We start from the raw sequence: 12,905 nt of genomic DNA on the forward strand, positions 1-12,905 counted from the left end.
ACAAAAACATTCGAAAGTTTTTGGAAATTTGAAATTTTAAAGAAAAACATAGCGTCATCCTGCGTCATCTGAAAAAGAATAGCTTGTTTTATTTCCAACTTTGGGGAAGCCTGGAGACTTCAAAAATTTTCAGATTTGGCTAACATTTTGGCACACTTGTTCCCTAGGATGAATATTTGGTGTTTTTTTTTCATTTTTCAAAAATTTTAATTTTTGGGGCCTGGCACTAGTACTTTTTTGTTTGTTTTACTACGATCAGGCCCATGAATAATTTAAAGCTACTGAAATTAAACCCAGTGCGTTGGACACATTTGAACACGTTTGGTTATACTAATAATGTATATTGTCATATTTTGTTTTCCATTGTTGTCAAGTCAGGGTCGATGGTGATGTAGCCTAAGAATTCAACAATCTAACCTGCTTAAATGTTTTGAAGATGTTGCAGCAGGTAACAATGACTAATAGTTTCTCCCCTAAGATAAGATAGAATGTCCTAGAAATGTTTTGAGCAGATTTTTGAAACCTAAATAAACTTATTTAGTGTCAACATTTTCTTGATATCAGCTTCCCAAAATCTTTTGATATCTGCTTTTTTTAAATCTACTTTTTTTAAGTTTGGTTTTGTACCGGGTGCACCATAAATATAGAAGTATAAAAAGTATTCTTTTTTCCAATGGCTAACTCCACCTATGCCCATTGTTTTATTTAGTAAAAATGTCAATAATACAATCTGAATGAATTTCTGAAGGCAATAATGGCACTTTCAAGAAAAGCCAAACAAAAAGGTCTTGAATTAATGAACAGAGGTCGAACCAAAAACAATCATTCATCATCAGATGCAAATGAAGCACCAAAGGATTGTGTAGTTTGTTTGGATAAAGTGAATGTTAGAGGTGTCATCATTTGTGCACACTGGTTTTGTTTTGTTTGCATTCATGAGTGGTCAAAGGTAAATAGATATTTGTTGACACTTTCATCTTTCGTTTCTTCCTTGTAATGCATAGTAACAATATAGAAAGAACAGAACACAGCTCATTTAAATGAAAACCCTTGGACAGATTTTCTTTGCTTAGTTCAGACCCCCCCCTTTCTTAAGGGTGAGGGGTGACACCTTCCACAAAAATGAGGAAGGGGGCGGTCAGAAATTTTCATGAAAAAGGGGGGGGGATAGTTTAAGAAGGAATTTTATTTTTCCTAAACCATTCAATCCATACAGTCAATTTATTTGTATATTTTCACTTTTTTAGAAAACAAATACTTGCCCACTGTGTAAACAAAGGTTCCGATGTATTACAAAGGTATTGCAATTTTTATATTTGTATTAATTGATTAAAAATGAGACGTGTATATTTTGGTACTCAGAGTTTCATGCCGCCCGTATTGAGGACAATTATCAGCCAAATAAATTACGTTTTTTAAAAATACAAAATTCAATAAGGTATATTTAATAATTAGTGTATAATAATGGTATTTATAACTTATATATACAGACAACGCTAAAGACTCTGGGTCAAGTGGGATTTTAAAATTGAATTAGAAAATACCAAATATCTTTTCTTTACAGTAAATAATTCTTGTTTTCCAGGTGACAGTAGGTAAACCTTACATTCCCACTCAAAAAGTACGTATCAAGGACAAGAACCAGAGTAACATCAGTTTTGCTGAAGACGATTATGAAGTAGCAATGGGTCTAATTGCAGAAGATTCTTTGTCCGAAGACACCGATAATGACCCTGATGAAAGCTTCACGCCAAGTTACAATATTCCCACTGTCAGAGGTCGAGCCATCAGATTAAGATCAGGTCGAACAACATCTACAGCCTCATCTTTAATAACAAATTATACAACCAGACATGCACAACTTAGTAGTAGCGATCAGCGACAACAGAGCTCAAGGGAAAGACAAACCAGAGCTGCTAGGAGACAACAATTGACAGAAGAGCAAGAAACAGATGCTTCTGAAGATGAATTTGTAGCTCCTCTTGATAACGATGATGTTAATGATGACGATGATGCATTTGAGGAACCAAGTGCAGCTTCAACAACAACTTCAGGTTTTATTAAAATGTTTTATGTGGTATTTTTGCTAGCATACATTTCCAAGTGTTAGACTTTATGTATTCAAAATATTATAATTCTGCTGTTTGTACAAATCATACCTTACTTATATCATAATATTTTACTTTCGTTATTTTCAGCAGTTAGGCAGGATGTGCAGGATTTACCAATAAACAATGACAATGAGAGCGATTCAGTGCAAAACAGTTCCAATGATGAAGCAGAAGCTGTAGAAGAAGATAAACATTCCATTGAAACTGTTTCTTCGCAATCCAGGTATACGTCCCTTTTCATTAATACAAAGCTCCTAGAAAGATTTCAAGACAAATTTTCTTTTTAAATTATCCATTGGTTTTTTCTTGGTAAAGTGACTGCTAGACTGTCGTGATTTATTTTCAGTCAGCTTTCAAGTTAATTGAAATTGTCCATGTTTTTTTTTCAGCTCAATCTTAATTTCTTCAACAGTAATAAAGCCTCCCAAACGAAGAAAGAGTAAGAATTTTCTAAAATTTCATTTTGTTTTAAGTTTGTCTCACAGAGTTTCTTGATTGTAGACTACCTTATTGGAACTAATTTTCGCGGGAACTAATTTTCGCGGTCGGAAAAAAATATATCAGAAAAATTGCATTTCGCGGGTTCTAATTTTCGCGGTTTTTTTCATTCTGGAATTTTGGCGGGTTTTAATTTTCGCGGTTTTGCCCTTTTTTGGACAAATTTCTTTCATTTTCCTAGGGATTTTTCAAATTTTTCAATAAAATTGGAAAAAGCTGTATTTCGCGGGAATTAATTTTCGCGGCTTTCAACTCTCAAATTTTTTCGCGGGATCAAATTTTCGCGATTTTGACGAAAAACTGCGAAAAACGCTAAAATTAAAACCCGCAAAAATTAGTTCCAATAAGGTAAAGCTTGTCAATTTTGGGTTTTTGGTTTGATTTGCATGCTATGTCTCACTCAGGGCCAAAACGTCTCTTCTCTTCCTCTAAGCGCTCAACTGAATATTGCATTAGTTTGGCCAAAGTTGTTAGGCAAAAAGTTATGGTGGCTAATGAAGCTATATTTTTACCTTAGGAATGGTTTTTGTAACAATCTACCGTTTTGTCTGTTGTCTCCAATTGTCTTTAAAATTCAAACATCTTTTTCAAATATTCAGAGCGTAAAAGTATCAGATATTGTCCAAAGGTTGACAAAAGAAGATCTTCAGGTTCGACACGAGAACAATGGATTGATATGAGTCACAAACAAACTACTTCAAGAACAAGGTCAGAATTAAATTTTATTCAATGTTCTGAGTATCCAGTCTTCTAATCATACTAAATACCTGGGAATGGTCGATTTCCCAACAATGACTTTGTGGAATGATAAAAAAGCCGGTCAAATTCTTTTCATTAAAGAGGATGAAACGTTAATTTTCAATTTTCTACCTCTTAAGTTATTTCCAGGTTATTACTTTAAATTATTGTCTTTCAATCCTTGTCTTCTCATTTTCAATCAAAGTAGAACTATAAAACCAAGGAGACCAAGCATCACAACCCCTTCAACCTCATCCAATTCCAAGAAATATCCAAGTCGTGTCGGTCGAGATCAAGCAATGGAGAAAATTAGGAGACAAAACAGAATGGTTCAAATGTCAATGACAACATTCGTATCTCAATATTCACCAGAGAATGAAGAACAAAATTCATCCAGTGAGGAAGATTGCGAATCTTCTGAAGAAGAAGATAGAACGGAATTAGAATCAAAAGATAGTCATGATAACCAACAAGGCTCTTCGAGGAGAGGAGAGGAGTTACGTGGTAGAAATGTTGCGAGCTCTAGCAGTTGTAAGATTGCAAATGATATGAAAAAACGCATAGAAGTATTACTGTCTTCAGATGAAGATCAACACTCTAATAATGAAAATTCCGACGAAGATCTAAGCATGATTGAGCCAGTTACTACAAGATCAAAACGACTTAAACGTCTGCAACTTTTACCTGACAGCAGTTTCGAACAAGAAGACTCGCCTGTGCGTAAACCTCCCCCCAGGAAATGCAATGAAAAGAAAACTATTTTAACATCAGATGATCTAGCCTCACCTATTCCACTATCAACACATTCATCACCAGCAAGCAATACAGCCATCACAAGATCTTCAGAAAATAAGAGAAAATTATGTGATTTTGAAATAAAGTTTGATGAAAGTTCTGAAAGCACGGTGGAGATCACACACCCTAAAATATCTGATCAACATAAGACAACACCTCCTAGGAGACAATACAAATTCCGCAAAATCAAACATGATGATAACAATGAACCTAAAATGATGGCATCTGGGAAATCGGGGATTTGCACAACAAGACCTTCTTTATGGAGTACTGTGAATGACAGCAAAGAAAACAAACTTGCAATAGAATCATCTTCCTGTTCCAATATAATTTATTCTGGTGTAAACCAAAGTAAACCTTCCAGTTCCAGAGATGCTAGCTCTTTAAAAAACAAAGAGAATAGAGTGACCAAACTGGATAACAGAGGGAAAAGCATCAATATTTCAATTCAAGATGATTCAGTCCAGGATGACTGTATTTTCGCGTCTGTTTTACACACACCATCGGCCGTGAACGACATTCTTAATGATTTCAACTGGGACTCGAATTCACTTGACGAGACAGTATCTCCATGTGTTTTATCGCAAAAGTCAACTTGTACTGATAGAGTTGCAACCACTCCAAAGGAAAATCCAAACTCATCCAAAACAGGTAGAAAGTCTACAAATTGCATAGAGGGACAAAAGAATTTCGAAACCTCCACGACTTGTAGAAAAACTATAATTGAGGAGACACCTCTGAAAGATATGGTTAAGAAATCTAAAGCTGATATTAGTCCTATTTCACCGTTTGGAGATAAGAAAGCATTCAATTTTCGAAAATTCAGAAGAACTTTCCGCCATTATAGTCCTGTTTCTAGAGATTCAATTATCATTTGTACCACTCCTTGATGGTATTGGCTTTTGATTGTTTCATTAATTTATTGTTTGACTGGTTATTTGGATGTTGCTTTGTTTGAGAGTTCCTTGAAAATGTTTTTCTATGTAATTATTTTTTATCCATTGTAATTAATAAAATACTAATTTAGAAAAGTTATTTATTTGCTGAATACACGCTTTTCTTTTATAAAAGTGGTGTTTTTCATTTCATCATGGATGAAATTAATTTTCTGGGGAAAATAATCCTAAAAATCTTCTTACAACATTTTTATAAGTAAGAATTGAACATGTTATACGAACCTAAAGCATAACATGGCATTTTTGTGAAAGAAGGTAATTGGTAATTTATAGTTTTAAAATGTTCTAAAAATGGAATTCTTGGCATATTTTGCCAAATTCTATGTATGATCGTGATATTCTGGCACATTCTTAATTTTTTGGCCAATTTTATCATGAATATTCGTAAATGAGTAAATTATCAAAGGAAAAACTCATTCTTCGACCCAAGTTTGACAAGACCTAGGTCGAAAAAACTTGTAACTGGGTATTTTGCCAGAACTGTTGAACAACTTCTTTCTTAAATTTGGTCGGTCTTTTAATAAAAGTTGCAAATACCTTTGTAGCTTTTGATGCAGGTCATTTTGTCAGTACTAAATCTCCAAATGAAAACTTTGTAGATTTGTCCATGGTAGAATTTATTAATTTGTCAGCTGATATTTATTTATTCCTACACAAAATTTCAAAAATGTTCAAGATTGTTTATACGAATGATTTGAATTCATCTTTATAAATAAATATTGAACAATATTTTATAAACATTTTAATATAATTCAAAATAATTGGTATTACTCATAGAATATAATGATAACTTGCTGTGTTACAAAAAGAACTTCAATTTCGTTTGACCGATAAGCACTTCTTGCCTTCTTTTTATAAGTGATGTAGACCTAATTGTTTTAACCAATTTAAGAACCATGTCAGGATATAATTACCGAGTTTATGTATTAACTACTTGGCTGAATCGAGCTTTCTTATGAAATAAAGTGTGTCCAGCTTTTGAGCTCACCAGTCCGTCATTTTCGTTTTTATCCTGCTTGACGACCTACGGGGTTCGAATCTTGTGAAACTCGAACGTTCGAAAGTCTAAGTTAAAATAATACAACATGGGAGACTAGTCGACTTCAAAACTGGACACTCTTCCACCAGAAATCTATGGGTCAAAAAACTAATATGTAAAGGTTTGAAAATGAAGAAAATCTAAAGGGTCAAGGATTTTAGTTAGGATGGATTAGATATCCTGACATGTGTAAATGTGAATGAAATAGTATTGCTTAGTATTCAAAAGTTGGAAGTCGTCATTTATTAAAGGAACTTCCTATTTCAATAATTTGGAATGAATTTCTGCTAATCTCTTTTCAAATGTTTCAATTATCTTTAGCGAAAAAGAAACAAACAAAAAACGAAATAAAAGAGAACAATTTACATTATGAGCAGCAGATTTATTGACAATTCACCTCCAGTAACCAGACCATCACCGAGAAAAACAATGTGTCATGGCTCCAATATCAACCTCTATTCATCGGTATGTGCACGTTTTTTTTATAAGGACATGTAAAATTTCGCCTTCGGATGTTTTTAAGTTTTTGAGTTTTAAGCCTAAAAATGTTCTTAGAATGTTCTTATTTTTACCATTTTGTAAGTATTTTTGCCCAATTTCCTGAGAAATCGGGTGTTTTAGAGTCTGCAAAGCCTTAAAATGTTCTTAACTTCTTCTTAATATCTTTGGCATCGAAGCCGAATGCTCTTATATGGTTTGTTCTTGTATAAAAAACGTGTATTCGTCTCTAGTTAGACTATTGTTTTCTGAAAGTTATTAGTATCGTAAACAGTATCGTATCGTATACAGTAAACCATGGTCCATGTTTTTTCTTCAGTTTAAAACTCTTGAGACCAAAATATGGAAATTGAGTCACAAAATGCATAACAAAAATCACACAATATATATGATTTATAACGCTGTGATTCAATCGATTCTTTCAATTTTGGAGGGGTTTATAGATGTCTAGGTCATATTCGGAGCCTTATGACTCATTTTTGAATTTTTGGATTCTGAAATCCTAAGGTTCTAAGTCTAACATTAAAACACTATCCTTCCGACCTAAAAGTTAGACCTCTTACAATACGTTTGTGGTTATGAAAATGTCTCTAATATTATGAAAAGGATTGTAATTTCATTTTTTCTAATGTTTCAGGTACATCAAAGTCAATGATAATGAACTTCCAATAAAACAACTGAAGAGAGGACAACAAAAACAACAAGACAACACCATGAGGAAGAGCAAGAGAAACAAAATAATAGCGCTCTCCATCATTGTGATGTTATTGATCTACGTCTTTCTAGCTGGTGCACCTCACCTCATGCACGACGAAGAAGAACCAATAAGACCATATGAGGAAAGATATAGAGATTTGAAAATGAGCGCACTCCATGGGAGGGATGTACCAGTTGTCATTGTTGACCAACATCAAGAAGGTATCATAACGTGTTTTCGCTTTGGTTTTTGGTTCCTTCCTCCTGGTGGTGTGATCCAAATGGTCTTTTAAGAGGAGATAAGAGCCTATAGTGTTGCAGTGTCACCTGATTATAGAATTTTTTTAAAAATGAAGAAAGTAACAGGAATTTTGGATAGGCGTTTATAATTTTCCATTGGTTAGCTTAAGTTACTATTCTTTCAAGTATGTGAATTTCTTGCCTCCTCGTTGTAGACAAGAAAAGTACGATACTGGCGAAATTAAATTTTTCTACACAGTTTTCAAAAAACTGTATATATATGAAAATCTAAAAATTTACAAAGGCTTTGAGATCCTAAGACTTACATAACCGATCTCAGGTGAAAAACATGTTCAATTGTTATACCCATCTTTTGTTTTTTTCAGTGATACCGTACTGGTACAAAGCTATTGTCGAAGGTTTGATTCAGGCCAAAGGAAATACTATTGTAAGAGTTATTTGAGTATATACAGCGCTAGCGTAATTGCTAAAAAGTTCTTTAGGAACCTAAAGGCACAACTAAGAAACTAACTAATAGTAATACAGCTTTACTTTAAAGCAATAATGACCAAAATCAATCTTTGAGTTTCAGTTGTGAACAAATAAGTTAAAACATTGCCTTCTTAATATTTCTTGGAAATAAGAAGGGTCAGAGGGCTAGTCTGAGTACCAGATAAGGAGTTTTTTCGTTAGAGAATAAAAGGAAACCTACTAGACGGCTTTTAATAAATCTTGCACTTTTTCGGACAGATTCACATCGATGCGCATTCGGACACAGCTTCACCTTCTTTACTCAACAAACTCAAATACTTCCAACACAACAAAGTTCGCTTGGAACGTGACTTTCTTCCACTGATGGAATCCAACGATCGATTCATTTTCTCGTCAATTTATGAAGGTATATTTGTGTATGAGTGTATCCTTCTAAGCTTTGAAGATATTTATGATAGCAACAAAAACCATATGGTAAAATCGTATTACTTAATCCTGCATTTTGCTGGCCTTTGGTATCTCAACATTAAAGTTCCATTCTTTTCAATTTTATGCTTCCTTCTTCAAAGGTTTTGTGGATCGAGTCATATGGGTCAAACCTAGCTGGTTAAAGAACAATCAAACGTACCACACGAAAGGTTTCGTAGGTACTACAAAAATCAAAGGTTTAAAGGGCGATGTAGCGTGTACTTGCGAACGCCCATTACGTAATGGCTACGTAGCGGGCGGTATGTATGATTGTATACGTGAGAACCCGTGGAATGTTTTGAACGCAACAACCATCCCATTAACGGATTGTAAGAAACTTCGGAATTTTGCCTTTATTGAGATTTCCGAATCGAATTTTATTGAAGATATTACTTTTAAGAAGACTTTAAGTGTGTTTGTTGACATAGATGAAGATTATTTTGGTTGCGAAAGTGGCGTTGAAAATTTTATAGAACATGGTGTCTCATTAAAAACGCAAAAGGTTTTAGATGCCATTCTACCTGAATTGTATTCGCCGAAGAATTCTGAAGATGAGACTGACCTTAACCAAAAATTGAAAGAAATGTTTCATAAAATCTCTGACATGTTTTTGTATTTACACTTGAAGTCTGAACCAAAAGATACTCGAGCTGTCCGACAAAAACTTAATGATGCAATCACTTCAATGACCGGGAAGTACTTTTTAAAACCGACAGCATTGCCGGAATTCGTCATTTTCTTATTGACTCTATCGCCGAAACAGATTGACAGTTTATCGAAAATACATTTTTGTTTGTCATCAAGTCAACGGCTTTTAGGGAAGGACCAGCAAACGGAATTTTCAGTTTGTCATGGTAACGTGTTTCCAAATAGTCGATTCGTGAAAGAATTTCATATAGGAACCGAAGCAGATTTATATAAACGTGGTGAAAAACTTTCAGATATCTTACAGTATATAAGACAGACTGTACGCCCACGATTTTACACTATCGCGCGATCTTTACGTGACGGATATGTCGTACGCGACCAACAACGAGAGATTGAAAAGTTGGTTATGAGAGCAATCGATAAAGTTGAGCTTAATACTGGTCGTAGACGGAAAACTATTTATGATCCTTTCTTATTGTTTGGTAGGAAAGGTTGGATTTCTTGATGGTGATTCTGAACGTGTGTAATGTGGCTGATTCATGGTATTATGACGTAATGTTTTATACGGAAGCACCCAAAATAGCCCCGAATAGCCCAAAATAGCGTTTGCCACTGATTTTATTATCATGAATAGACGTTTACTTTCTAAAAGTTTGAATTTTCTTTATAGCTACGTAACTTTGGCAAAACCTGTAAAAGTAGTCTTCTTATTCAAGGACATTGATCTATTATTTTGAAGGATTTAAGTTTTAATACAGTTGACTGTCTCTCTCTAATTCGATATTCAAGGGACCAAAAAAATTACAAGTTAGAAAAATAATTGAATTACAGAGAGTAATTAGTAATAAACCACTTTTCTGCTGGGGGACTAATATTTTAGTTCGAATTACAGAAAGTTTCGAATTATAGAGAGTTAATTGTATAATGAGATGATGAGCGTATAGATAAACTGGCTCGTAGTCTAGAACGTGAGATCTTTCATATGACATCGCAAGGTATTTTTCTAGCTTTTAGTTTATTTTTTTTGTTCATATAATTTTGATATTTAATTTTTACATCGTATTTAATTTTCATACAAACCTCGGGGTTGTCTAAAATTATAGTTTAAACTCTGCATTCTTCCTAGCTAAATTCTTCTTTACGAGAAAAGAACCGCGGAGTACGGTCTGTTACAGTTAGGCACCATTCTGTGTCTGATACAATTTCTCTTGTTGTCTTTGCGGTGGAGGTGTATCATTTTTAGCATCTCAGTTACACCCCTGTGTCACAGACCCGCTGGGACTCCAGCTCCACTGGAAAATCTGGCAAAAAAAAGTTCCACCGGGGCTGTGAGACAGGACTGTTCAGTTCCTTCAACCGAGTGATGTTACTTTATCCATTTCAATGCAATTTCGTTTTTTTAAAGCACTCCTTCGCATTTGTTCTTCAATGATTTAGTACCAAAAAGTTGTGAGACACAGAATTCATCATACCATAAGATTCAAAAAGCAAAAAAGTGGTCCATGATAGATATTGCTGGGAAAGGTTACATGCTTTCCTTTAGTTTTTATATGAATTTTCTTATATACAATATCAGATATTAAAGTAGATTTTAGATACTATTGCCTATACTACGTATTATTTTATTGGTCAAAATTTTATTTATTCTTAGAGGGGATTGCTTACAAATTGATATTATTTAAGAAGATATTTGTAATAAGTGCTATCATATTTTAACTGAAATTCTTAAATGATATTTTTTGATCATTTTCAGTGGAGCATAGCCTGAGTTCTTATCGTTTCATTTCAATTGAAGAAATTTTTTGATTTTTCGATTTTTCGGTAGCTCAGCTTGAATCCAAAAGTATTTCAAAAATAAATTTTGAACACAAACTGAAAAAAAGGAAAAAAAGTTGAAACATTGATGACAAGAGAAGAATATTTGAAGGTTATTTAAAAATTTCTATTCACTAAGGATTATCATCAGTTAAGTATTGAATAAGGAAAGACATTTTCCTAACTCCATAAATTTTGCATTAAAATAATATTTTCAATCAGTTGGAAGAAGAAATCTTACTCAGATTTCTCGATTTAAAATGCAAAATGAAGAATTTTGAATAAAGGTTTTCTTTTGGTTGGCTGTGTAATCTTTTTTAACGTTTGGAATTTAAATTTTCATGTTTCAATTTTTAATTTCGCCTTAGCGAAAGTATTACGATAGGCATGGTGCGGCGGCGATATCGGAAGAAAATTTAGAAAACGAAAGTACTTGATACGGTGGACGAACTCACTAAAATCAATTTACAAATTACACGCTCGTACAACCACGGAAGATCTTCGCAGGTTTTCTTTGGATTACGTCATTATATCTTTGTGTCTTTAGCTTCACAGGTTTGATTTTTCTTTATTTTCTTGTAAGCATATACTTTATAAGAATCAAATCAATAACTCTTGATAGACTGTAATATACTTTTCGGTAATTAGTTCTTACAAAGTAAACAAGGGATGGGGCACAATATGAGCATATTTATTTTTCTTGTAAGCATATACTTTATAAGAATCAAATCAATAACTCTTGATAGACGGTGATATACCTTCCGGTAATTAGTTCTTACAAAGTAAACAAGGGATGGGGCACAATATGAGCATATTTATTTTTCTTGTAAGCATATACTTTATAAGAATCAAATCAATAACTCTTGATAGACTGTAATATACTTTTCGGTAATTAGTTCTTACAAAGTAAACAAGGGATGGGGCACAATATGAGCATATTTATTTTTCTTATAAGCATATACTTTATAAGAATCAAATCAATAACTCTTGATAGACTGTAATATACTTTTCGGTAATTAGTTCTTACAAAGTAAACAAGGGATGGGGCACAATATGAGCATATTTATTTTTCTTGTAAGCATATACTTTATAAGAATCAAATCAATAACTCTTGATAGACGGTGATATACCTTCCGGTAATTAGTTCTTACAAAGTAAACAAGGGATGGGGCAAAATAAGAGCATATTTATTTTTCTTGTAAGCATATACTTTATAAGAATCAAATCAATAACTCTTGATAGACGGTGATATACCTTTCGGTAATTAGTTCTTACAAAGTGAACAAGGGATGGGGCACAATATGAGCATATTCATTTTTCTTATAAGCATTTACTCCATAAGAATCAAATCAATAACTCTTGATAGATGGTGATATACCTTTCGGTAATTAGTTCTTACAAAGCATACAAGGGACGGTGCACAATATGAGCATATTTATTTTTCTTATAAGCATATACTTTATAAGAATCAAATCACTAACTCTTGATAGACGGTGATATACCTTTCGGTAATTAGTTCTTACAAAGTAAACAAGGGATGGCGCAAAATAAGAGCATATTTATTTTTCTTATAAGCATATACTTTATAAGAATCAAATCAATAACTCTTGATAGATGGTGATATACCTTTCGGTATTAGTTCTTACAAAGTAAACAAGGGATGGCGTGCAATAAGAGCATATCTATTTTTTATAAGCATATACTTTATGAGAGTTTTTAAAAATTAAACAACAATTTCTCTTAAATTGGTCTTATTTTTCAGCGATTTTAAGCCTCGTTGTTCTTGTTGTAAAATTGTTTTATCAAGGCTCGATGTAAAGTAGATCCCAGATTAACTTAATCTATGTTTTTCCCATGTAGTTCAAATTCTAGGCGAAATTTTCGACTTCAAGTCGTCTTGTTTTCTATTGG

General features: G+C 33.3%; 2 protein-coding genes across 5 annotated transcripts; both read left to right on the forward strand.

Annotated features, from left to right (window-relative positions):
- The first annotated feature begins 682 nt into the window (after positions 1-682).
- LOC136798075 (micronuclear linker histone polyprotein-like) lies at positions 683-5,212 on the forward strand. Of its 4 annotated transcripts, none has more exons than XM_067054662.1 (7): positions 683-949; positions 1,248-1,298; positions 1,586-2,054; positions 2,199-2,334; positions 2,501-2,550; positions 3,209-3,317; positions 3,553-5,212. In XM_067054662.1, exons 1-7 carry the CDS (start codon positions 755-757, stop codon positions 5,030-5,032), a joined length of 2,490 nt encoding a protein of 829 aa, XP_066910763.1. In that variant the 5' UTR covers positions 683-754; the 3' UTR covers positions 5,033-5,212. The 4 variants fall into 4 exon arrangements, with proteins under 4 accessions (XP_066910763.1, XP_066910764.1, XP_066910765.1 ...); XM_067054663.1 differs by having other exon boundaries at positions 3,556-5,212; XM_067054664.1 differs by having other exon boundaries at positions 2,202-2,334.
- Positions 5,213-6,456: 1,244 nt separating this feature from the next.
- LOC136798076 (uncharacterized) lies at positions 6,457-10,360 on the forward strand. The gene is made up of 5 exons (XM_067054666.1): positions 6,457-6,602; positions 7,273-7,553; positions 7,958-8,019; positions 8,322-8,469; positions 8,633-10,360. Exons 1-5 carry the CDS (start codon positions 6,574-6,576, stop codon positions 9,682-9,684), a joined length of 1,572 nt encoding a protein of 523 aa, XP_066910767.1. The 5' UTR covers positions 6,457-6,573; the 3' UTR covers positions 9,685-10,360.
- Positions 10,361-12,905: the final 2,545 nt, after the last annotated feature.

The sequence above is a fragment of the Clytia hemisphaerica genome, unplaced genomic scaffold (assembly GCF_902728285.1).
Source record: "Clytia hemisphaerica strain Z4C2 unplaced genomic scaffold, Clytia hemisphaerica genome assembly, whole genome shotgun sequence".
NCBI lineage: Eukaryota > Metazoa > Cnidaria > Hydrozoa > Leptothecata > Clytiidae > Clytia > Clytia hemisphaerica.